At 42.6% G+C, this 27,891-nt stretch overlaps 1 protein-coding gene across 1 annotated transcript; it reads right to left on the bottom strand.

Annotated features, from left to right (window-relative positions):
- ccdc34.S (coiled-coil domain containing 34 S homeolog) lies at positions 1-25,425 on the bottom strand (the record flags this gene model as incomplete). The annotated part of the gene is given in 6 exon segments (NM_001094377.1): positions 1-1,877; positions 3,711-3,852; positions 6,940-7,098; positions 16,347-16,454; positions 18,661-18,796; positions 25,411-25,425. Coding segments are annotated over 5 exon segments (717 nt in total). The 5' UTR covers positions 18,751-18,796; positions 25,411-25,425.
- Positions 25,426-27,891: the final 2,466 nt, after the last annotated feature.

A 27,891-nucleotide genomic window follows, 5' to 3' on the forward strand; every position in this document is an offset into this window, starting at 1 on the left:
TTGACTTCTACATAAACTCGACAGGTCTGAGTTGGAGTCCTTTTTTATTCTGACTTTTAACACCCTTGGGGTTTAATTTATTCCCGAAAAATTAAACCGCTAAAAACTTTGATTTTATAGTAAAAAAAAAAAGTGAATTTTTCAAGTTTTTGGCATTCAGACCTTAATAAATAACCCCCTAAATTTCTGATAATTTTCGGTAAAATAGTCCGACCAGATCCGCACTGATTTTTTTCCCTTTATTTCTCAATACATTTTTCCGAAAATTTCCTGTGCAGGAAAAAAAACTCGATAAAATCGCGAAAAAATTCAAACCGTACACATTTTTTTAAGATTTGATGCCCGAAAACCATGACATCTTCGCATTATTTCACGAAAACCAGCGCAGATCGGGATATCTTCGGGATTTCTCCATGAACTCGGCAGGTCTGAGTTGGACTACTTTTTTATTCTGACTTTTAACACCCTTGGGGTTTAATTTATTCCCAAAAAATTAAATTTAAAAAAAAAAACGTGAATTTTTCAAGTTTTTGGCATTTAGACTTTAATAAATAACTCCTAAAAGATCAAATTGGATTTTTTTTAAAATGACTAAGGAAATCACTAACTGAATATATGCAATTTCTTATGAACATGGGGATATTTCAGGATCCTTATAAAAAACATTTTAGAATTAAATATACCCCATTATTTGCAATGGGAAGGTAAATACTGTATCTACTAAATGTATTTTCCCTTAATCAGTGAGTAAAATATAGGCTTGGCTTCTTTGGCCGGACTCTGGGGTCCCATGACAGATGGAAAAGCAGAATTGCAAAATGAACAGGACTTGCGAGTGGGGTTTAATGGAGTCTTAAAGGATAAGTAAACCTTTAAAACAAGTGAATGTAAAATTGATGAGAGTACTATTCTGAGAATGTTTGCAATGTACATTCATTGTTTATTATTTTTTAATTCCAAGATATTAAGGGATACATGTACTGTTAACATGAATAAATTTTGTTACAACAGCGCCACCTGCTGGTCAGTTTCCCACCAGTCTGACCACCAAGTAGTCAAGGAAGTTGTCAGGAGAAAGAAAGAGGCTGCTCTGATGTTCTTCTGCTTAGGAAAAGTTTGAGAAAGGTTTTCTTCCTAAGTAGAAGAACATCAGAGCTGCCTCTTTCTTTCTCCTGACAACTTCCTTGACTACTTGGTGGTCAAACTGGTGGGAAAATGACCAGCAGGTGGCGCTGTTGTAACACAATTCATTCATATTAACAGCACATGTATCCCTTAATATCTTGGACCCCTTGCTACTTGTTGGCAGTGTCCACCACCTGAGGATTAAGTGGACTGGTGGGTTAATAGTTGAGGCCTGTAGGGTGGTGGGCTCTGCTAACTTAGTATGAAGCCCCATAATCACTGATGAAAGGATTGGTGAGACCCTCATTCCAACAACAGAACAAGGACTCATTCTGCATTGCTCTACTGTAGAGAAGAAACGTGCCAGATCTATATAGAGATAATGCTTGATGCTCAAACAACACTAGGATCCCATATTGTACTATATTAAATAATTGCAAAACAAAAAGCGGTTGTGCATTTGTCTGGATGGTTTAAAACATTATAATGATTTGCTGTGGATGAACAAAACCAGCCTTATCCACAGCATATCCGTCATCTTTTCAGTATTCTCCCAGCCACATGGAGATTGTCCTTAGGTTTATTAAGTGACCTCACGTTTGGTCGATACGACTGGCTGGAAACCGGTCTTTTTTTCTTCTTTGCAGAGACGTTCTTGGTGGCTTCTTTCGGTGGAGGTGGTACGGGAATTGGTTTCCACGGGATGGGATTATAGAATGCTGGAGCAGGATAGGAGCTTGCGTCATAATAACCTGAATAAACAAAACGAGAAAGCTTCGTTATAATAGAGGAAACGGCGCTAAACTCAATGTTACTCTGAGATCTGCAAATTGAGAGGCGGCATGAGGGCAAAGAACACAAGGCCAGAGAAGGGTGAAGGCCCCAAGCAAGGTAGGAAGGCTTGGGGCTCCATCGGGGATGGATACAGAATCCCAATTTTTGAGAATTATGATATAATGAACAAATACATAACAAGTTTATGTCCAGGTCAGCTCACATCTGCTGAGACAATGAGACGTATTTGCAGTTTGATTATACAAGAGCAATATGGCCTCACAATGGAGGCTACTATATTGCGGTCTAGATGTTTTGGCGACACGTACCTATCCAAGAAGAGAGAATTAAGTGTTAAACAACAAGCAGGATTCCTATTGGAGGTTGCTCTTGCACCATTTGGGTCTATGTCCCTGGAGGACAACTAAGTTTCATTGTGCACTGTTGCTTTAAGAATCCACTATGCCCTAACCCTTAGGGCCGAGACATGCGGAAAGATTCGAGGAGATTAGTCGCCAGGACTGTAGCGCAAGATCAAAGGCAAATCACTAAATATGAACGCCAGGGGTCTACTAAACAGTTTGATGTATGATTTACCCCACCCCAGAATTTTGTTTAAAGGTGACCAGATTTACATTCCTATCGGACGAACGATCGTTCGGTCCATCTCTCGACCTGCCACTAACCATTCTGATCAAATAAAGTAGATAGAGATATTATCCGCAGCCGATAGAAATTTTCTAACCTGACCAATCGTCTGAACAACCGATCGCCATGGCACGAAAAATGTCGGGACTCTCCACACACGGCCCGAAAATCGTGAGATTCGTACAATCAAATCTTTGCGTCTACGGCCAGTTTAAAGGTGGCCATAGACGTAGAGATCCACTTGCTTGGCGATCTCTCCCTGGTATGCCCACACTGAAGTGGCCAATATCGGGCTCAGCGCCGATTCTGACTAAGGAGCCGCCTGAGGCGGTTCCTGCAATGGCGCCCCCCCTCACCAACTTACGTGTCGGGAGGGGAGGCAGAAACACTATTGCACTCTCTCGCAATAGTACAGCCGAATTTCCGGTTCAAAAACCGGAAATTCGGCTCTTAAAGGTGCAGGAGCGGCTTTTTGCCGCCCCTGGAATCCTTTCAAGCTTGCCTCATTGGCGGCGCGCCCCTGATCGGGCTGATGCGATCATGGGCCCTAGGGCCCAACGATCAGATCATAATGCATCCGATACGGGCGGTCAGATCGCGGGACCTCATCCGACGGGATTTTTTAACCTGCCTGATCTTAATCTGGCCGACTTTCGGCCAGATATCGATCGGGAAAGCCCGTCGGATGGCCACACACACTGGCCAATAAACTGACGACTCGGTCTGTCAGCAGATTTTATCGGCCCGTGTATGGGGGACTTAAAGTCCCATGAGATCCAGTTGTGGCAGATGTAGACACAAATATGAGTGAAATAAAATGCACAATTCACTGCATGTGCCTGGAGTTTGAATCCAGGGAGAAGTGATCACTAATGATTAAACCCAATACGACTAAACTAGAGGAAAGGGAAGGATATGAGAGCTGCTGACAACCTCAAGGAGAAAATAAGAGTAGTGAGCAAATGGATTTATTAGCCCCCCATGGTTTCCATATGGAGAAGGACAAGAAAAGTAGAAGAGAGGCACAGCCAAAAATTATAAATGACCCCTTAATACAGATCTCATGCAGAGCTATGGCTGGTATAAATGACTATACAGTAGGTATAAATCTCAGTACTACACCATGACATCTTGAAATGACGTTGGCAACGAGAACACAAAACCTGTTAGTTTCCCATTGACGTAGCCATAGCTGTTTAATACTGGACGTGGCTTGTTCTTGGCTTGTTCCAGCCACTCTTTAAACACTTGACTTGCTTTGTCCTTTTTCTCTCTTTGTTCAGTCAGGGACTTTTCCTCTTGTTCCTGAAAGAGAATAAATCATTTCTTGATGACATTTCATCCGATGGCCCTCGATTAATCAGCGACACGGTCCCACCTTAAGCGATTAGAGTAATTAAAAGATACGCATAATATGATTTCGGTCGATTATGTTTATTAAATGGGATCTTGACTGTAAACCGCTTTATCGTGAATTATATACAGTAGAATTTTATGGTTTTTAAAAGACCAGGGAAAAATGCAAGAAAAACATAAAATCCAGGAAAACGTAAAATAATGGAGTTTGCCCCTTTAGGTGACTTCTTGCAGTTGTAGCCTCTCGCCAACCAGCACAGTTTGCCCCTTCCAATCACTTCTCAGGGCAGAGACACGTGGAGATTCGGGGAGATTTAGTCGCCGGCGACAAATGGCCTCTTCTTCGGACGACTAATCTCCCCGAACTGTCTTCCCAACGGCAAGAATGTAAATCGCTGGCGGGATGGCACTTGGAGTTGCCCCACAAGGAAACTTCGGAAAACAAAGCGCTCCGAGTGCCATCCCGCCAGCGATTTAGATTCTAGCCGGCGGGAAGGCAGTTCGGGGAGATTAGTCGTCCCGAAGAAGAGGTGATTTGTCGCCGGACGACTAATTTCCCCGAATTTCCGCGTGCGTCTCTGCCCTAACAGCCTTGTGCTTTCCCCCATTACATCTTGCATCAGGACTTGTGGAGAAGCAAAGCAGAAAACTTATCCTGGTTAGTGTGAGACAGGCTAAAAGGAGCCAAAAAGCCCTTCACGTGCAAGACATGCACCATAACGTCTTCTAAAAACAGAAGGTATTTACTTGCCTCCAGGGGTGCTTCGCCAATGAGGCAAGTTGAGGCTGTTGCCTCAGGCGGCAGCGCCCCATTAGGTACCAGGGACAGCAAAAATGCTGCTCCTGGTACTTTAAGAGCGAATATCCGGGGGAGGGGGGGCAGCTTCAACTGCTGTTGCCTCAGGCGGTGGAGGGGCCAGGATCGCCCCTGCTTGCCTCGTTGTTTTTAGAAGGCTTTATGATGCACGCTAAAAACATATAAATCAAGGGACAAGGCTGATAAAGTGGCGTGAAATCGAGGAAAACAAAATGTTGACCCAAATAGAGTAGAAAGAAGACCCAAGTTTAAGGGAACCAAAAACTGCAACTCAAGAGGGATAAAAAGTTACTACCTGTGGTAATTACCTGGCACAGATAATGGAACACCCCCTTTAGTTTGGGTCGTTCTTGACTTCCATAGATTATATAATCTGTCGGTTAAGGTAATATTTATGGGCTACAACTTGGGAGACACTGGCTTACTAAGGGGCCGATTCATCAAGAGTCGAATATCGAGGGTTAATTAACCCTCGATATTCGACTAGGAACTAAAATCCTTCGACTTCGAATATCAAAGTCGAAGGATTTAGCGATCGTACGATCGAAGGATTATTCCTTCGATGGAACGATTAAATCCTTCGAATCGAACGATTCGAAGGATTTGAATCCAACGATCGAAGGAATATCCTTCGATCAAAAAAACTTAGGAAAGCCTATGGGGACCTTCCCCATAGGCTAACATTGACTTCGGTAGCTTTTAGCTGCCGAACTAGGGGGGTCGAAGTTTTTTTTAAAGAGACAGTACTTCGACTATCGAATGGTCGAATAGTCGAACGATATTTAGTTCGAATCCTGCGATAGTCGTAGTCGAAGGTCGAAGTAGCCCATTCGATGGTCGAAGTAGCCCAAAAAAACTTCGAAATTCTAAGCTTTTTACCTTCGAATCCTTCACTCGCAGTTAATGAATCGGCCAAAAATACCAAAATAGTGCTAAAAATATAAAAGAAAATGTATAGAATCTGTGTTTTAATTGCCTTTTGAGAAAATAAACACTAGTGATTACATTCGCATCTTTGGTAAAACACATAAAAAGTCTTAAGGTGGCCACAGACGATTTTCCAAAATAATATTAGTACAATATTCGGTGTGTGTGTATGGTGGGAGACAAGGGACAGATATCTGCAGAATCTTGTCCATCCAGGTGGCCAGAAAATATTGATAGGGCGCCACTGAAGGCACCCGAACATCGTCCATTGTTAGTGCTCAAGTGTAGAATTCTACTGTTTCTATATGTATATCTGACGATTTAGCTCTACACGTGTGTATTGGAACAAACAATCTTTTTTCGGATCTTTTCCAAGAAAAAACGTATTTGTAAAGTCTATGGCCACCGTTACCCTACAGATCATACGATCTAGGATACTGGAAGTCAAGAACCAGTGCCAAATATTTTACATTTACTGGAAATGTGTTAACCAACTGCCTGGCAAGAAAACGAATTAATATCGATGGGTCCAATTTACTCTTCCGAACCCAGTGGTTTGAATGTGAGACTGGGAGAGGCCGGAATAAATGATACATAATAAAACCTTATAGAGCTGCAGGTTTTAGCTGTTGAGGCTACTGCCCCTGATCTAAAAGAAGAGTAAGGCAAACAATTCAAAAAAATTCTATAAAACAGGCTTTTCCGTAACAAGGAAGTTAACGTAGAAGGTCGTAATTCCAGTATTTTTGAACCAAAAAGGTAAGATTAACACAGTTTTCAGCAGGGGGTCCAAGAAAACATCGCCACTAAATAGTGGTGCACTACTTTCGGCTACTGAAGTGCGCCCACAATTTTCAACGAAAAGCCAACTGTTTCCTATCAGCGAACAGTCCATAAAGAGAAAAAGGCGACTGCGTAATCTCCCATGAGTCCCGCAACCGCGCTGACACTTGTTAGTTGACATTTTACAAACGTTTCCAGCGATTGAAGGAAAATATTAATATCCTCTACATTTCCGGAAGGACTTGAACATGATCTTAAAGGAACGTGCTGCCGCCACAGGAAACAGCTTGAATAAAGGAACGGGTTAAGGAATTGCTATTTTACCGAACGCGTGGAGCTGAACAAAATGGAGAGTGACAGTTTAATTACTGCCTGCGGGGGAGGGGGGCTGCCATGGATTGCACGGCGGTGATTAATGACGGCCTGCTTGATCATGAAAAATGACTTTCACCTAAAATTGCCTTATATAATGGCTACAGTGCAAATGTAGAGCAATAAGAGGAAACCACCTTCTCTTTTCTCTTCCGTTCTTGCTCCTCCATTTTCTTTTTTCTCAGCCAGGCCTCGTATTTCTCTTTGCCCTTCTCTTGTGCAGAGATTCGGCCCCGTTCCTCTGCCTCCTTGTCCCGTTGCTCTTTCAGAAGTCTCTCTTCTTTTTCTTTTCGCTCCTAAGAAAAAAAATAAAACTTCGTTTGCATCGATTGGCGGATAATAACGAACGGAAGCAAAGTCAGACCACTGGAGAAGCGTCAAATTACAAATGTGGTTCATCTCCCATTTACTAAAGGGCGAAGTGGGCGTCACTAGCATAAAGTCGCCAGAACTCCCATCCGCAGGGACATCGATAAATTACTAACAGGTGCAGAGGACAATTCGCTAGCGAAAGAGACTGTCAGTAGCGCAGTTTCACGCCCTATCGCCAGGTGAATTTGCAAATTCACTAAAGTGCGAATTTTATAGAACGTTACCTCTTTTCCTTAGACAGCTAAGACCTGGCGAAGTGATAAGATGAAGCTACAGCTTCCTCAATGTCAGTGACATCATATCCTGTATGCCGTAAAAAACGCTGGTGTCTTTAAAGGAGGACTTAACCCTAAAAAATGAATATGGCTGAAAATGCCATATTTTATTAGGGATGCACCGAATCCACTATTTTGGGTTCGGCCGAACCCCCGAATCCTTCACGAAGGATTCGGCCGAATACCGAACCAAATCCTAATTTGCATATGCAAATTAGGGATAGGAAGGGGAAAACATTTTTTACTTCCTTGTTTTGTGACAAAAAGTCACGTGATTTCCCTCTCCTCCCCTAATTTGCATATGCAAATTAGGATTCGGATTGGCCGGACAGAAGGATTCGGCCAAATCCGAACCCTGCTGAAAAAGGCCGAATCCTGTCCGAATCCCGGATTCGTTGCATCCCTATATTTTATATAATGAGTTTATTGCACGAGGCTAAAGTTTGAGCTTGTCAATAGCAGCAATGATCCAGGACTTCAAACTTGTCACAGGGGGTCACCATCTTGGAAAGTGTCTGTGACACTCACATGCTCAGTGGGCTCTGATTGGCTGTTGAGAAGCTAAGCTTAGGGCTCGTCACTAATTATCCAGCAGAAAATGAGCTTCCCTGGCTGTAATATAAGCTGATGCTACAGGTTTGCTGATTATTCAATTCTGATGCTAATTGCACTGGTTTCTGTGCTGCCATGTAGTAATTATGTGTATTAATTACTAATCAGCCTTATATTGTGACATTTCTATTCTATGTGTACTGTATATTGTGAGTGGCTCCCTAAGCTCAGTAAGTGACAGCAGCACAGAGCATGTGCAGTGAATCAGCAGAAAAGAAGATGGGGAGCTACTGGGGCATCTTTGGAGACACAGATCTTTACTGCTAAAGGGTTGTGGTTGCCTTGGGCTGGTACAGAAGCACAAAACATCATGTACAACATTTCTAGCTACTTCTTTAGTTAGGCTTTTGTTCTACTTTAAGGTCCCCATAGACGCAAAGATTTTTCTTTGATGAATGGCTGATTTAAGTGTGATCCGACCTATCCGTAAAATAATCGTGAGGTTAGTGGGAATCAAACGTCCGTGCATCTGACGATTTTTCGTCCGACATTGATCAGAAAATTCGGGCAGGTTAGAAAATGTAAGCATCAGCTTATATTACAGGGGAAGCTCATTTTCTGCTGGATGATTAGTGACGAGCCCTAAGCTTAGCTTCTCAACAGCCAATCAGAGCCCACTGAGCATGTGAGTGTCACAGACACTTTCCAAGATGGTGACCCCCTGTGACAAGTTTGAAGTCCTGGATCATTGCTGCTATTGACAAGCTCAAACTTTAGCCTCGTGCAATAAGTTCACTATATAAAAGATGCCATTTTTAGCCATATTTATGTTTAGGGTTTAGTTCTCCTTTAAAGGACCGCTATCAACAGCTTTAATCTGCCCGTGTATGGCCACCGTAAGGCTTTGGATTTACTAATTATATCTTTTCAAATAGCCAGTTTCTTGGAGCCGAATAATTTAGAAGCTAAAGTAGAAGTCGGGCTCCTCTGCCAAAAAATGTTAATTGCGCGTCTTTCACTGTAAAGTTGCGCAGACTAATCCTGCTTCTCACCTGGCAGGTTTATATGTCACAGCAAAGCTTATAAAACAATCAGATGTGCAGGATTTAGCATTTTATAGGCAAGATTTATATTGGTATAAACTATATTTATAGCGCAGATTTCATTTACTCACGCAGTTACTCAATGCAGTTAACACTTTGTTGCCGATTGTCACTGTGTTTGGGGTGCGGATACAATATATATTTATTTATACCACAGACCTTTCAAGATATACACTGAGGATGGATGATCCCTTAAAGGAACAGTAACACCAAAAAATCTAAGGGGGTTATTTATCAAAATCCTGATTCTTTTTTAAATGAAAAAAAGGTCAGATCAAACTAGAATCCACAATGTGACCTTATTTACTATTAAAAAAGCATGAATTAAATCAGATCGAGGACAAACTTGAAAAAATCATACGAAAACTATAACGCATTATTTTTTCAGTTTCCCCTTTTTTTTCCCGAAAAGCCTGATTTTTGGCCAAAAAAAGTCAGATTTTCAGGCTAATTCCAGCGCAGACAACAGAACCTTCCAAATAGGATAGGGACCTCTCCCATTGACTTATATACAACCTCGGAGTTTAGATAAAGTCAGATTATGACTTTATGCAGTTTAATAATTTTTTGTTTTTTATAGTAAAAAAAAAAAAAAAAACTTGCGAATTCGAGTTTTTGCCATTCGGCCTTTGATAAATAACCCACTAAGTGTTTTAAAGGAATGACAATGTAATGTACTGTTGCCTTCCACTGGTACAACTGGTGTGTTTGCTTTAGAAAGACTGACAACAATTGTTATATATACACTATAGTTTATATAAACAAGCTGTAGCCATGGGGGCAGCCATTCAAGCACAGGATACACAGTAGATAACAGATAAGTACTACTATAGTTTATATAAACAAGCTGCTGTGTAGCCATGGGGGCAGCCATTCAAGCACAGGATACACAGTAGATAACAGATAAGTACTACTATAGTTTATATAAACAAGCTGCTGTGTAGCCATGGGGGCAGCCATTCAAGCACAGGATACACAGTAGATAACAGATAAGTACTACTATAGTTTATATAAACAAGCTGCTGTGTAGCCATGGGGGCAGCCATTCAAGCACAGGATACACAGTAGATAACAGATAAGTACTACTATAGTTTATATAAACAAGCTGCTGTGTAGCCATGGGGGCAGCCATTCAAGCACAGGATACACAGTAGATAACAGATAAGTACTACTATAGTTTATATAAACAAGCTGCTGTGTAGCCATGGGGGCAGCCATTCAAGCACAGGATACATAGCAGATGACAGATCCATTCTATTCCATGGTATTCTATTACAAAGCTTATCTGATATCTGCTGAGTAACCTGCGTCTTTTTCTCCTTTTTCAACCTCAATGGCTGCCCCCATGGCCACACAGCAGCCTATTTCTAGAAGCTACAGTAGTCTTTCTGAAGCAAACACAGACATTTACCAGTGCAGGGCAACAGTACATTATATTTTCATTACTTTAAAATGCTTTTATTTTTGGTGTTAATTCCTTTAAATAAGGGCTGTAATTGACCCCTGTTTTTTTTCACAGAACGAATGAGCTCACTAACTGAACGCCACACTGCTATTATTTGGCACAAGCCTCGGTTAATGATTCAATTCCACAGAATCAGCAGCAGGTCATGGTGGGTTTCTATTGAGCTACTAAAACTACTAGTTAATGATTTGCCATGTAGAAATATCATTTCTACCAAAACCAGCGATTGATCAGGATAGTGATGGCCGACTGCTAATTATTCTCAACACAACTGTAGATTGAGAGATGAAATATTTGTTGTAAATAGGGTGGCCACCCGGCCGGTATTTTACCGGCCTAGCCGGTGAAACACCTGCCAAGGCCGGGGCCGGTATTACAAATTTACCGGCAATGTAGCTGCTGGTAAATTTGTAATACCCTTAAAAAGACCCCTCGGCCCGCCCCCCATCCCCTATAAACTTAGCTTGTCCTTCGGTTTTTGTCCTGGCCACGCCCCGCCCCTTTGCATCACAACCCCGCCCCCTTTGACATCACACCACGCCCCTTTTTGTACCCACCCCCCACCACCCGGAAAAAAAATTTGCAAAAGGTGGCAACCCTAGTTGTAGGTAAGTTATTTCCTATGACCGGATGCCTAGATTTACCTGTATGACAGTTTAAAGAGAATCTGACAGTGGAATTCTAGGCGACAGACTGGAAATGATCTCCTAGAGATTGAAATCCAAATATATGGCGCACAAGCTTGATTAGGAACCAGACAACTCACTGAGCGCAACTGTACAATTACCTCGGAGCACAGGTCATAGTTTTAGATCATAAAGGAAATAGTCTTCATTTTCAATAAAATTTGATAGAAGAGATTTGAAGAGAGATTAAAACGCATTCCTTGAGTACAAATGAAAACCATTCCTTAAAGGCACGGGACTGCTGGAAAAATAAAAGCTGTATTTCTGTTTCAGAGTGGTTTATTGAACCGCACGTCCTATGTTCACTGTTTTGGAGATTATTAAAGGGATACTGTCATGGGAAAACATGTTTTTTCCAAAACACATCAGTTAATAGCGCTGCTCCAGCAGAATTCTGCACTGAAATCCATTTCTCAAAAGAGCAAACAGATTTTTTTATATTTAATTTTGAAATCTGACATGGGGCTAGACATATTGTCAGTTTCCCAGCTGCCCCCAGTCATGTGACTTGTGCCTGTACTTTAGGATGGAACTACAGACAGTTATTTCTCCTACTTAATGTAACTGAATTTGTCCCAGTGGGACCTGGATTTTACTATTGATTGTTGTTCTTATACAACAGGGATACCAGGAAAACTCCCGGTGGGCCAAGGTGTCAGTGGGCTCTTGTGCTGCTAAACATTTGGCCTATTTCATGGCCATTCCCTATGTCTATGGGAACAAAGAGGCTAAATAGATGGAATAAGATTATAGTATGTAAAACTATAAATAGAGGTTGAGCTAGGAGATAAAGAATATTAGTACTGACAGTGGGTCCCTGGTCTAAATTTTCTTGGTGGGCCCCTGGACTAAGGTTTTTGGGTGGGCCCCTGGTATCCCAGTCCGACACTGCTTATATATACCAGGGAGCTGTTATTTTGTGTTAGGGAGCTGCTATCTGGTTACCTTCCCATTGTTCTGTTGTTTGGCTGCTGGGGGGGGAAGGGAGGGGGTGATATCACTCCAACTTGCAGTACAGCAGTAAAGAGTGATTGAAGTTTATCAGATAACAAGTCACATGACTGGGGGCAGCTGGGAAATTGACAATATGTCTAGCCCTATGTCAGATTTCAAAATTAAATATAAAAAAAAATCTGTTTTTGAAAAATGGATTTCAGTGCAGAATTCTGCTGGAGCAGCCAAATAACGGATGCATTTTGAAAAAAACATGTTTTCCCATGACAGTATCCCTTTTAGGTTCCGGGGATCATATCCAGACTTCACTCTAAAGTACCCAAGGGTATGAAATACAGAAGGGAAATATTTAAAGGGTTGTTCACATTAAACTTTGAGTACGTGAAGAGTCATTTTCTGAGACAATTTGCAACTGGTCTTCATTTTTTTTTATTATTTAGCATTTTTTAATTGCGTTTGGTGCTTACATGCGTCTGTGTGAGTACAGCCCCCTTCACAATAATGGAGTGCGTCTACTCCTGCTCTCCCCTGCGGCTGAACGGAGGAAAGCGCAACGCAGGGGAGCGCAGGCGTAGACGCACTCCATTATTGTGAAGGGGGCTGTACTCACACAGAAGCATGTATGCGCCGAACGCAGGTGAAATGCAACATGCTGCGTCCCAAACTGCGTTTGGTGCTTACATGCGTCTGTGTGAGTACAGCCCCCTTCACAATAATGGAGTGCGTCTACGCCTGCGCTCCCCTGCGTTGCGCTTTCCTCCGTTCAGCCGCAGGGGAGCGCAGGAGTAGACACAGTCAATTATTGTGAAGGGAAAACCCCAGGTCCAAAGCATTCTGGATAATAGGTCCCACATACCTGTATTTGTTTTTAGATGGGGGTCAGTGATCACCGTTTGAAAGGTGAAAAGAGTAAGAAAAAGAAAGGCAAATAATTCAAAAACCATAAAAGATCAAAATTGGAGACCAATTGAAAAGTTGCTTAGAATTGACGATTCTTTAACATATCCAAAGTTAACCTAAAGGTGAACCATTCCTTTAATGTATTTATGACCTGTATTTTTAATAAGTGTCTTACAGACATATGAAAAAAAATACCCACTGGGCTAAAGGTTTATTGTATCGTGGAACAAATTGTTAATAATAAATTAGCAAAGGATCCAGCATTGATGAGCATGAGAGCACTGCTGTGTTTGGAGAGAGATGCTTTAGGGCTCTTACATGCGACGGTTTTTTTCTGCGCTCCCCTGCGTTGTGTTTTCTTCCGTTCAGCCGCAGGGGAGCGCAGGAGTACAGGCACTCAATTATTGTGAAGGGGGCTGTACTCACACAGACGCATGTATGCGCTGAACTCAGGTGAAATGCAACATGCTGCGTCCCACCTGTGTTTGGCGCTTAAATGCGTCTGTGTAAGTACAGCCCCTTTCACAATAATTGACGGCGTCTACTCCTGCACTCCCTTGCGTTGTGCTTTCTTCCGTTCAGCCGCAGGGGAGAGCAGAAGTAGATGCATGTATGTGCTGAACGCAGGTGAAATGCAACATGCTGCGTCCCAACCTGTGTTTGGCGCTTACATACGTCTGTGTGGGTACAGCCCCCTTCACAATAATGGAGTGCGTCTACTCCTGTGCTCCCCTGCGGCTGAACGGAGGAAAGCACAACGCAGGGGAGACGTATGTATGCGCTGAACGCAGGTGAAATGCAACATGCTGCGTCTCACCTACGTTTGGCGCATACATGTGTCTGTGTGAGTACAGCCCCCTTCACAATAATTAACTGCGTCTACTCCTGCACTCCCCTGCGTTGCGCTTTCTTCCGTAGGGGATTGCAGGAGTAGAACAGTCCATTATTGTGAAGGGGGGTGTACTCACACAGAAGCATGTATGCGCCGAACGCAGGTGAAATGCAACATGCTGCGTCCAAACCTGAGTTTGGTGCTTACATGCGTCTGTGTGAGTAAAGACCCCTTCACAATAATGGAGTGCGTCTACTCCTGCACTCCCCTGCGTTGCGCTTTCTCCCGTTCAGCCGCAGGGGAGCGCAGGAGTAGACACAGTCAATTATTGTGAAGGGGGCTGTACTCACACAGACGCATGTAAGCACCAAACGTAGGTGAAATGCAACATGCTGCGTCCCAACCTGCGTTTAGTGCTTACATGGGTCTGTTTGAGTATAGCCCCCTTCACAATAATTGACTGCGTCTACTCCTGCGCTCCCCTGCGGCTGAACGGAAGAAAGCGCAGCGCAGGGGAGCGCAGAAAAAAACCACCCGTGTGTAAGAGCCCTTATTCAAAAGAAAAATTGATAAATTACATCAAACGTCCCAGAACGTATAATGAAATATTGGCCAACACAGGTCATTGTTTAATTAGTTTCAGAATTTCGTAGCAGTTTCACTTTAAGACAAGTTCTGAATTGAGCAGATGGCAACACTCCAAGCCACTTTTTAGGATTTGAGGACACATTAACTTTTGTGGAACAAAAGCACATTATAAATCGTCAGTAATTGAGTAATGTGTTTTGTGCACCAATGACTGCTGAACAATGGCTTTAATTATCTCATGCCGGATTAACCCTGTGCAACATGTTGGCACCGACACCTGCGCTATTGTTTCTCCGAGAAGTGGGGTTGGGTCGGATTATTAAAAAACAGTTGCACCTTCACATACCAGAGCTCTGTTTGAACATGAACAACAAAGCTCATATCATGTTATCAAAATATGGTTAACAGTAATGAATTATCTTGTATCGAACTGATTTTGCCAATTTAAACATCTGCAGAACACAAGACTGATACTTACCTGTATTATCTTAGCAGCGCAGAACAAAGCTTAGAGTGCCAGCAACCTGTGTCAGACCCCAGACTTTGATTCCTTCGAGATGTTTTTTTATCTTATTTTGTAGAGCAGCGCATAGGCAAAAAATTGAAGTGCGGTTTTCTGTGTGCACACCACATGCTTTTGCTACATTTAGGGACAGATGTATTAAAGGGGAAGTAAAGTCTAAAACAGAATAAGGCTAGAAATGCTGTATTTTGTATACTAAACATAAACTTACTGCACCACAAGCCTAATCAAACAAATGATTTATGCTTTCAAAGTTGGCCACAGGGGGTCACCATCTTGTCACTTTGTTATACATCTTTGCAAGACCAAGACTGTGCACATGCTCAGTGTGGTCTGGGCTGCTTAGGGATCGTCATCAATGATCAAAACAGCACAAGTCAAATAATAACTGCCAGAAGCCGATACAGCAAGACTGATTAATAATCAGAATATACAGACTGCACTGGATCCTGTGTTGTCATGTAATCTAATGTGGATTTTATAGTTTTTGTATTGTTTAATACAAACTTTCTCCAACTCTGCACAACCAGTGGCTGCAGCAAAATAATCCTCCAAATAGAATCCCAGTTTATCTGTTTAAATCTGGCTCCATGATCTTTGTCCCTGCAGCTGGAGATGGAAACAGTAAAGGGGATGTAAAGGCAAAAATAAAATCCAATACAAATCTTTACACAGTCGCCGACTGCTCTACAGGGAAACAAACAAAGCTGCTTGAGTTCTGCATGGCTGGGAAGTAAGGTGGGGCTCCCCCTGCTGTTCATAAGTATGATTGTTTCCCTGCAGAGCAGTTAGGGACCGTCTGACAATTCCTATCCACAGCAGTAAATGAAGGGAGACAGGGGTAGGCGACAGAGCAGGTAAGTGCCTGGCGCCCCCTCAGCTTTGCGCCCTAGGCGCGTGCCTACCCCTAGTTCCGGCCCTGCCTTGGACATTTGTAATAAAAAAAAAAGGCCACTTCAAGCATTTGCACCAACATCTCTAATAAAGACGTCCATACAACTTTAATGTACCCGCCCTATTTAAATTGACCTAAGCGTAAGATCACTAGCGACTTTTCGCTTGGCATAAACGAACGCTAGTTAATCTCCTCTATGAAATGCTCGCACTGAAGAAGTATCGCTAGTGTAAAGTCGCCAGCATTCAACGCCCAGGACACAACTTTACATTTTAGTGAATTAGCGTAGTGTCAGCGAATTTGCGCCTGGCGACAATTCGCCCTTTAGTAAATCTGCCCCATAGATGGAAGACAGATACACACATATATATCAGAGAGTGGAAGTGGAGCTAGCATTACCTGCTCTTTCTTTTTCCGGACCCATTCTTTGCGCTGTTCCTCTGCAAGTAGTTTTTTCTTTTCCTTATGCTGCTGTTCTTTTAACAGTTCTTCCTCTTGTTTCAATTGCTAAAGAAAATAATAAATGCAGACGATAAAGTCAAACTACACTCCTTCTGCCTTCAAGCTCCCGTCAGTTCCCTCTTCTCCAACCATTAACATTTAAATGATTGCATTGCTCCTATACAGGTATGGGATCCGTTATCCGGACACCCGTTATCCAGAAAGCTCTGAATTACGGAAAGGCCAACTCCCATAGACTCCATTATATTAAAATAGTCCCGATTTTTCAAATGGATTTCCTTTATCTCTGTAATAATAAAACAGTAACTTGTACTTGATCCCAACTAAGATATAATTAATCCTTATTGGAGGCAAAACCATTTAATCTTTAAATGATTTTTTTTTTAGTAGACTGGGAGGCACATTTATTAAAAGTCAAATTTCAAATTCATGCGAGTTTTTAAAAACTCCCCTAAACTCCCATGAATTAGATGAATCGAAATTTACTTTTAAAAAAATTGAATTTTTACAACGCAAATGAATTTGATCGACCCGAAAACTCGAATCTAATTCGATATGAATTTAAAAATCTTGATTCGAGTTTTTTCTCCGAAAAAAAACTTGAATGTCAGGAAGGCTGCAAACAACTCCAAATTGATCCCCGGAACTCTCCCAGCGACATAAAGGGGTGGTTCACCTTTAAGTTAACTTTCAGTATGTTACAGAATGGCCAATCCTAAGCAACTTTTTAGTTGGTCTTCATTATTTATTTTTCATAGTTTCTGAATTATTTGCCTTTTTCTTCTGACTCTTTCCAGCTTTCAAACGGGGGTCACTGACCCCATCTAAAAACAAATGCTCTGTAAAGCATCTCCTATTCATATTCCAGTCTCTTATTAAAATCAGTGCACAGTTGCTTGGGTAATTGGGACCCTAGCAACCAGATGGCTAAAATTGCAATCTGGAGAGGTGCTGAATAAAAAGCTAAATAACTCAAAAACCACGAATAATAATAAATGAAAATGAATTGCAAATTGTCTCAGAATATCCCTCTCTACATCATACTCAAAGTTAATTTAAAGGTGAACAACCCCTTAAAAGAGCAATTCTTGCAGGTGTTATTTGAGTTCATAAAGGGCCAGGATAAATCTTGAAAATCCAATGTCAATTTTTTTCAAAAACTCGAAATCGATTTTTATTTCAATAACTCTTTAACTATTTAAAAATTGGATTTCAAATGTTCAATTTGACCCTTGATAATTCTGCCCCTTAATGTATGAAGATTCAAATTACAGAAAGATCAGTTATCCGGAAACTCCCAGGTGCCAAGCATTCTGGATAACAGGTCCCATACCTGTATTATCATATTATGACATAGTACTTTAGTTACACCTGTGTTTTAGTGGCCGAGATGATATAAGGCAGGGCATTCGCATTGGCTAAAGAGCATGCAATCTGACAGCGATTACCAAATTGTATAAAAACAAAAAAATCAGGCAGTCTGTAGTACGGTTATGGCCAGGGATGCACAGAATCCAGGATTCGGTTCGGGATTCGGCCGAATCCGACTGCCCGGCCGAACCCTAACTTGCATATGCAAATTAGGGGCAGGGAGAGAAATCATGAGACTTTTTTGTCACAAAACAAGAAAGTAAAAATGGTCTTCCCCTTCCCAAATTAGGATTCAGTATCCGCCGAATCTTTCACAAAGGATTTGGTGCATCCCTAGTTAATTCTTATTCAATGGGAAGAGACATGCGATGGCATTGAGAATCTTATAACAAGTAGCACAATCAAAAACTGTGTGCCGTGAAGTTTATTTTCTTTTTCCTCGTCTGATTTGCGATGGGGATGCACCGAATCCACTATTTTTGGAATTGTCCGAATACCGAACCGAATTTGCATATGCAAATTAGGGGTGTGAAAACATTTTTTACTTCCTTGTTTTGTGACAAAAAGGAACGCAATTTCCCTCCTGCCCCTAATTGGCATATGCAAATGAAAATTCGGATTCGGTTCGGCCAGGCCGATTCCTGCTGAAAAAGGCAGAATCCTGAATTCGGTGCATCCCTAATTTCCGAGCCAACGTTATGTCAAACACATTCTTCTTTTGTGACTTTAAGCTCCCAACATGGAATTCTTGCGGATGAATGTAATAACCACCATTCATTGCCGCTTTGACTCCAGATTTAACTCCAGATTTAACTGTAATATATGGAATCACTAGTGGGCTCCACAAAGTTTATGTTTATTCCAGTGCAAACAAACCTACCTCCGAGATTTTCCTCTGCAACTCAACGCGCCCTTCTCTCTCTTTATGCAGCAGCCATGCCTCCCAGGGAGTGAGGTTCAAGTTTTCCATCGAGTGGGTCTGGCTGTGCCTTCCTTCCTCTGGAGGCCGGAGAGTTCTGCAAAATATTTACATGACTTATCCATATTTATTGTGCCCCAAAGGAAGTATTGGCTGCTGTCCACCAACAATGATTTATTACACACCGCTGCATAAATCACCCCACTTACTAAATATAGGGGGAAATATTCTTATTTTATTTCCACGTTCATTTTAATACGAGTTAGTGCTGCTACGTCTGCCTCACAGTATATTGAAAGCATAGAAAATGTGCCCAGTACAGGTATAGGACCTGTTATCCAGAATGCTCGGGACCTGGGGTTTTCCGGATAACTGATCTTTCTGTAATTCGGATATTCATACCTATAAAGGGGATGTTTAGTTTTGAGATAAAACATAGCATGATGTAGAGAGGGATATTCTGAGACAATTTGCAATTCATTTTCATTTTTTATTATTTGTGGTTTTTGAGTTATTTAGCTTTTTATTCAGCAGCTCTCCAGTTTGCAATTTTAGCCATCTGGTTGCTAGGGTCCAAATGACCCTAGCAACCATGCACTGATTTGAATAAGAGACTGGAATATGAATAGGAGACGTCCATATACAAAGAGGAGTCATAAAAAGCAGCAATAACAATACATTTATAGCCTTACAGAGCATTTGTTGTTAGGTGGGGTCAGTGACCCCCGTTTGAAAGCTGGAAAAAGTCAGAAGAAAAAGGCAAATAATTCAGAAACGATGAAAAATAAATAATGAAGACCAATTGAAAAGTTGGCCATACTGGATGTTAACTTAAAGGTGAACCACCCCTTTAAGGGGCAGATTTATCAAGGGTCGAATTGAAAATTAGAATTTGAATTTTCGATTTTTTTTTTTTTTTATGGTAGTTTTTAGAAACTTTGACCTTTGATAAATGTGCCTCTAAATAAACCCAATAGGCTGGTTTTGCCTCCAATAAGGATTAATTATATCTTAGTTGGGATCAATTACAAGCAACTGTTTTATTATTACACAGAAAAAGGAAATGATTTTTTAAAAATTTCGATTATTTGGATAAAATGGAGTCTATGGGGGACGGCCTTCCCGTAATTTGGTGCTTTCTGAATAACAGGTTTCCAGATAACGGATCCCCTACCTGTACAACCAGCAATACACTATAAAACAGGTACATTGAAGTGGAGTGGGCGGAGACGGGAAGTGGGCGGGAGGATGGGGATCGGAGTAAGCTGGGCTCCTCTGATTATCTATTTGCAGGGGGGGCAGCAGGGCCGCTCCTGCCATGAGGCAAGATGAGAAGCTTCCCTCAGACGGCAGCAAGTAGCCAGTTACAAGCGGCGGCACAAAGCCACCTCTTGTAACTTTAAAGGGGAAGTAAAGTCTAAAATAGAATAAGGCTAGAAATGCTGTATTTTGTATACTAAACATAAACATGAACTTACTGCACCACAAGCCTAATCAAACAAATGATTTATGCTTTCAAAGTTGGCCACAGGGGGTCACCATCTTGTAACTTTGTTATACATCTTTGCAAGACCAAGACTGTGCACATGCTCAGTGTGGTCTGGGCTGCTTAGGGACCGTCATAAATAATCAAAACAAGTCAAATAATATCTGCCAGAAGCCGATACAACAAGACTGATTAATAATCAGAATATACAGACTGCACTGGGTCCTGTGTTGTCATGTAATCTAATGTGGATTTTATAGTTTTTGTATTGTTTAATACAAACTTTCTCCAACTCTGCAGAACCAGTGGCTGCAGCAAAATAATCCTCCAAATAGAATCCCAGTTTATCTGTTTAAATCTGGCTCCATGATCTTTGTCCCTGCAGCTGGAGTTGGAAACAGTAAAGGGGATGTAAAGGCAAAAATAAAATCCAATACAAATCTCTACACAGTCGCCGACTGCTCTACAGGGAAACAAACAAAGCTGCTTGAGTTCTGCATGGCTGGGAAGTAAGGCGGGGGCTCCCCCTGCTGTTCATAAGTATGATTGTTTCCCTGCAGAGCAGTTAGGGACCGTCTGACAATTCCTATCCACAGCAGTAAATGAAGGGAGAATTTCACTGCATACAGTCAGGTTTCTTAAAAAAACAGTACACATTTTTTAATTAAAGTATATTGGAGATAGGTTTCTTTTTCATTAAAGAAAGTAAAAATGGGATTTTATTTTTTGCCTCTACATGCCCTTTAAGAGCTGAACATGGAAATTCGGCTCTACTAGTGATAGAGCGCCATTGCGCTCAATGCACTAGCGATGCTGCCCCCATTTGACCCGCTTCGATGTTGATTTATAAGCGCGGAGCAGGAGAGGGGGGCGGAATTTGTGCTGCTGCGGTAGCCCATCGCACACTAGTTATGCCACTGAACACCTGGATAAAGATCAGCCATATGTTGATGAGGCAGGTTTCAAAACACCTGGATAAAGATCAGCCATATGTTGATGAGGCAGGTTTCAAAATTCCATCGCGGATCATTGATACAGTCCTGGCCCAGACGGTCTGAAGAACATCGTTGTGATCTGATCTTTTGGCCCCGGGTCAAACGCAAGTATTCGTATATATTTCAGTATTTACCTATGACTTCCAGCTGAATTATTGTCTTCTAGTCTCTGCAAATCATCATCATCATCATCACTCTCATAGCTTTCATGGTAAATTGGGGATAAGAGGGAAGAAGTAGAATTGACAGAAACACTGAGCTCATGATCCCTGTAGGGCTCTTTCCTTTCTGTTGTACCCCGGCCGCATGGGGTAGAATGACTGTGAGAAGATGCCGCTTCGGACAAACGCTGGTTGACTGGAGAACAAGACATTGTATTTCTTTCGACCCTAACGTGGGAGAAAAATGTTTAGATTAAACACAAAGCTGGTTGAGGGATGCTTGACTATAGGGCAGAAACTGGCAAAACAATGGCTAATTGGTGGGATCCATCAGCCTAACGGCAGTCCAGCAGCTTATTGGCTCGTGTGTGGGACCATCCGACGGGCCTCCCTGATCTATAGCTGGTCGGAAGTCGGGCACATGCAGAACGGGCAGGTTAAAAAATCAAGTCGATCCGCCCGTGATTCAAATGCCTGTATTGCCTCCATTCTGATCTGATTGTTAGGCCCTAGGGCCCACGAACTGATCAGCCCAATATTGCCCACCCCAATGTGCGCATATCGGGGAGAGATTTGCTCGTTTGGTGACATCGTGGCACTCAGTCACGCCGCACTCACAGTTACACACGCAGTCACACCGTACTCAGTTACACTGCACTCAAGTTACACCGCACTCAGTTACACACCCAGTCACACCGGCAGTCACACTGCACTCAGTTACACACACAGTCACGCCACACTCACAGTTACACACGCAGTCACACCGCACTCAGTTACACTCACCATTACACCGCACTCAGTTACACTGCACTCAGTTACACACCCAGTCACACCGCACTCAGTTACACACACAGTCAAGCCACACTCACAGTTACACACCCAGTCACACCGCACTCAGTTACACTCACCATTACACCGCACTCAGTTACACTGCACTCAGTTACACACCCAGTCACACCACACTCAGTTACACTGCACTCAGTTACACACCCAGTCACACCGCACTCAGTTACACTCACCATTACACCGCACTCAGTTACACTGCACTCAGTTACACACGCAGTCACACCGCACACAGTTACACAGACAGTCACACCACACTCACAGTTACACACCCAGTCACACCGCACTCAGTTACACTGCACTCAGTCACATCGCACTCAGTTACACACCCAGTCACGCCACACTCACAGTTACACACTCAGTTACACCGCACTCAGTTACACTCACCATTACACCGTACTCAGTCACACCGCACACAGTTACACACACAGTCACGCCACACTCACAGTTACACACCCAGTCACACCGCACTCAGTTCAGCAGTGTGATAGTTTGAAGTAGAAATATGTAATAACAGATGTTTTTGAATACTGGCTGCTCTTAGCAACTTGGAAAGTCAGTAGCAATATTGTGCCCTACAGAGGCCAGTGATACGGGGGTCTGACACAAAAAATAGTCCCGTCCCTGACCACAACCCAATGCAAACAATATCATTACTTACATAAAGACAGATCTACGAATATATATCATATGCTATAAAAAATAACTGTTCTCTTGTTTCATATTATTCAAACTACTAGAGGAGATAACAGATGTATAAACAATGGGCAGCTTTATACGAACAGATCTGAGGATTTAAACAAAAAGAAGACAAAGCACAAGAAACACATCAGTACAATATTTACCAGCTCTCTCGTGTCAGTTTGGGCCCCTGTGCGACTAATACACCAGGGCCTATTTGGGATCTCGGTCTGGACTGGACAGAAGCTCAGAAAGATTTTCCAGAGCTTTCAGTTTATGTGAAGCTGCTTTGAATTCAACAACATGGAGCGGGGGAGGGTGGGACTTTGCTTGTTGCTTAGTGACGTAACTGCCAGAGTTTAGCCACACCCATTCAGCAACTGCTTGTTGCAGTCTCTGAGACGGTGAACTCCAATCAGTGGCTCACGAGTGACATGTTGCTCACAAACCCCTTGGATGTTGCTCTCAGTGGCCTCAAAGCAGGTGATTATTTTTGCATTTTGAATTGCTGGTTTGAAGTAAAGCTTAAATTGCATATGAACCAGGTGCAGTGCCTAGAACAGGGATCCCCAACCTTTAGAACCCGTGAGCAACATTCAGAAGTAAAAGGAGTTGGGGAGCAACACTAGCATGAAAAATGTTCCTGGGGTGCCAAATAAGGGCTGTGATTGGCCATTTGGTGGCCCTTATGTGGATTGTCAACCTACATTGAGGCTTGATTTGGCAGTGCACCTGGTTTTTATCCAACCAAAACTTGCCTCCAAGCCTGGAATTCAAAAATAAGCACCTGCTTTGAGGCCACTGGGAGCAACATCCAAGGGGTTGGAGAGCAACATGTTGCTCGCGAGCTACTGGTTGGGGATCACTGGCCTAGAACATAGGGACCACCAAATAGCCAATCACAGCCCTTATTTGGCACCCCAGGAACGTTTTGGATGTTTGTGTTTGCTCCCCAACTTTCTTTATATTTGAATTTGGCTCACGGGTAAAAAAAAAGGTTGGGGATCCCTCCTCTAAAACAAAGCATCTTAACTATCTGTCAAGTTATTTGATTTTATCAAGAAAGTACTTCAGCCAAATAAATATACGGGTATAGGATCTGTTATTCAGAACACTTGGGACCTTGGTTTTCTGGATAAGGGGCCTTTCCATAATTTGGATCTCCATCTTTTAAACATTAAGGGCTCTTACTGACGAGTGTTTGAAGCTGCGCTCCCCTGTGTTCCGTTTTTCAGCGTTCAGCCGCAGGGGAGCGCAGGAATAGACACATTAAGTTTTTTCCAATGGGGCTGTACTCACACAGGCGCGTGTAGGCGCCGAACGCAGGTTGAGATGCAACATGCTGCATTTTTCCTGCGTTCGGCGCCTACACGAACCTGTGTGAGTACAGCCCCGTTGGAAAAAAAGTAATGCGTCTATTCCTGCTCTCCCCTGCGGCTGAACGCAGAAAAACGGAAAGCAGGGGAGCGCAGCTTCAAACGCTCGTCAGTAAGAGCCCTAAAGGAGAAACAACCCCCTTATTAAAAAAAACCCCACCCCACATAGACCTCCCTCCCTCCTCCTCCCCCCCAGCCTAGCTGCTACCCCGGGGGAATTGCCCCTAACTTGTTACTTACCCCTCGGTGCAGATTCAGGAATCGGCATTCACGGCAACCATCTTCCGGGTCTTCGGTAATGTGAGAATGAGACCAACGATGCGGCACATGCACATTTGGAGCAATTACCCTGTTTGCAACAACTGCGCCGAAATGGATGGAAATTGCCGACGTGCCAGAAGAAGACCCGGAAGATGGCTGCCGTGTACTCCAATCCCTGAATCTGCACCGAGGGGTAAGTAAAAAGTTAGCGGCATTTGCCTGGGGTAGCAGTTAGGCTGGGGGTGAGGAGGGAGGGGGGTCTATGTGGAGTAGGGTTTTTTTTTAAATAAGGGGTTTGTTTCTCCTTTAAGGAGAATCCACATTTTTCAGATTTCTTTAAATTAAAAAAAGTCTGACCAAAATAGAATCCACAATTTGACCTTATTTATCATTTAAAAAGAATGAATGAATTGGTTTAGGCAAAACCCCCAAAAAATCGTATTGTATGATTTTTTCGGTCTTTTTCGCGAATCGTAGGTTTTTGCCCAAAAAGATTGGATTTTCAGGCTAAACTCAGCGCACACCACAATACGTTTTAATTAGGATAGGACTGTGCAAAATATGGAGGGCAGGGGTTTTTATTAGAAAGGGGTTTAGTTCGCCTTTAAAGTCACTGACTAACTCCGAGTTAGAGAGCTGAAAAGCAGGAAGTAGTGTTCTGGCTATTATGTTACACATCCAGTCACTCCAGCCTTTATACATTACATTTTTGGCTAACTAACTATATTAGATACATTTGTTATTTAGCACAGTCTATTTATTTACCCAGTTTTTATTTTTACCCTGAACAATTCCTTTAAGCGCTCCCTCCAACACATAGAAATAAATACTCCCTCAAGACTCCCAAACACAGAGATAAAATCAGCATCCGGGCGCTGAAGGAATGGGAGAGAGGCAGCTGAGCTCACCATGCAAAGGACAAGTAGAAGCAGCTTCCCTCTGACCAACTGCAGACACTACTGAATGCACTTCCGCTGCTCCGTTGCTAAGCACCCAGGAGCGTTGCCGTGTGACATCACCAGAGTTTGAGCGGGAGTTTAAGGAGAGGGGGAGGGCAGCCTGTGAATGTTGTCAGTCCTGCTCCTTGTCAATCTCCAGCTCCTGCCCATTTATTACTCTTGTTTACTGACAGCTCCTCCTCCTTCCCCTGCTCAGAAGACATATTACCTCCCCCCTCTGTTATTAAAGGGGAAGCAAAACACAGAAAAGTCTCATTTATACAACAATAGTGCCTAAACCTCCACACTGGCAATGAGTTTACCTCTGCTGCAGAAAACCTTTATCGCATATTACAGGGGTGGTTCACCTTTAAGTTAAATGAACACTTAAGCAACAGATAGTTTATATCATATTTAGTTGCATATTAATGAATCTTTCCAAACTGGAATATATACTTAAGTAAATATTGCCCTTTACATCTCTTGCCTTGTGCCACCATTTTGTGATGGTCTGTGTGCTGCCTCAGAGATCACCTGACCAGAAATACTGCAGCTCTAACTGTAACAGAAAGAGATCACCTGACCAGAAATACTACAGCTCTAACTGTAACCAGCGCTGGATTAACTGAGTGGGCGCAATTGCGCTCTCTGCACTAGAAGTGCCGAATTTCCAGGTTGAAAATCGGAAATTTGTCTCTTAGTTACCAGGAGGCGGTGGCGTAACTAGATATTACTGGGCCCCACAGCAAATTATTTTTCAGGCCCCCAAAATGTAAAGAGGTTGACTTGTTTCTCCAATATTTATTGAAATTGTATATGAATTAGGGCCTCATGGGGCCCCTATAACTCCTGGGCCCCCCTGCAGCCGCAGGGTCTGCTTCCTCTATAGTTACGCCCCTGCCAGGAGCAGCATTTTTGCCGCCACTGGCAACCAGGGGGGCGCTGCCGCCTGAGGCAAGTGTCTCAACTTGCCTCATTGGTGGAGCGCCCCTGCCTACACAACCCCTCACGGGCGCACAAATGCACTGGATCGCTGGGGAGCTGCGCGTCCCCAGTGCTCCCCATAGAGAGGCCGAGCGGCATGCCACCCCTAATAATCTTCCGCCCTAGGCTCCGGCCTTTGTGGCCTTGCCACAAATCCGGGCCTGACTGTAACAGGAAGAAGTCTGGAAGCAAAAGACACAACTCTGTCTTTTAATTGGCTCATGTGACCTAACATGTATGGTTTGTTTGGTATGTTTGTGTGCACCGTGAATCCTGGGATCCCAGGGGGCGGCCCTTATTTTTTTAAAATGGCAATTTTCTAATTATGATTACCCAATGGCACATACTACTAAAAAAGTATATTATTATGAAAATGGTTTATTTATATAAAGCAGGGTTTTACACATGAGCTGTTTTACCTACATTGTTTGGGGGGTATAGTTTTCCTTTAACTTTTAGTATTTTATAGAATGGCTACTTCTATGCAACTTTTCAACTGGTCTTCATTATTTATTTATTATAGTTTATAGCCTTTTTCTGACTCTTTCCAGATTTAAAATGGGGGAGGGGTCACTGACCCCCATCTTAAAAGCAAATGCTCTGTAAGGCTACACATTTTCTGTTATTGTTACTTTTTATTACTCATCTTTCTATTCAGGTCTCTCCTATTCATATTCCAGTCTCTTATTCAAATCAGTGCCTGGTTGCTAGGGGAATTTCAACCCTAGCAACCAGATTGCTGAAACTGCAAACTGGAGGGCTGCTGAATTAAAAAAATGAAATAACCTCAAAAACCACAAATAATAAAAATTAAACAATTGCAAATTGTCTGCATCCTACTAACAGTTCATTTAAAGGTGAACTTTACATGCGGGACCCCTTTTCTGATCCGGGAGATCTTTACAAATATGGACAGTGTATAGTGATGGGCGAATCTGTGGCGTTTCGCTTCGCTGAAAAATTTAGCGAATTACGGAAAAAAAATTTGTGAAACGCATTGACTTCAAAATAATTTTGACTTGCAACAATTTTGACGCGAATGACCATTTTTATCTGCGCGACTATTTTGTCCAAATGCATTAAAATCAATGGGTGCCCGACAATTTTTATGCGGACGACTATTCTGATACACGGCAATTTTTTTTGTTGTTGAGGCGGATATTTCGTCCGCGAATTTAACCGCAGTTTCGCGAATCGATTCGATGGCGACAAAACATGGAAATCCGCCGCAAATTAGTGCCTGGCGATTTTATTGGCCCGTCACAAACAGTTTACTCTCTGACGTAAGGGACTCCGTTTTTACAATAAGGAACAGTAGAACCATGAATAATCCGGGATTGTGTGCAGTACATTATTACTGGGTATAGAAACGAATGGGATAAGTAACGACTGACTAATTATAAATATGAATACAATCAGAAATAACAAAGAAATGTGGCTGAGGGTACGTTATCCACCAATGGGACG

This window comes from Xenopus laevis, chromosome 4S, assembly GCF_017654675.1.
Source record: "Xenopus laevis strain J_2021 chromosome 4S, Xenopus_laevis_v10.1, whole genome shotgun sequence".
Classification (NCBI taxonomy): domain Eukaryota; kingdom Metazoa; phylum Chordata; class Amphibia; order Anura; family Pipidae; genus Xenopus; species Xenopus laevis.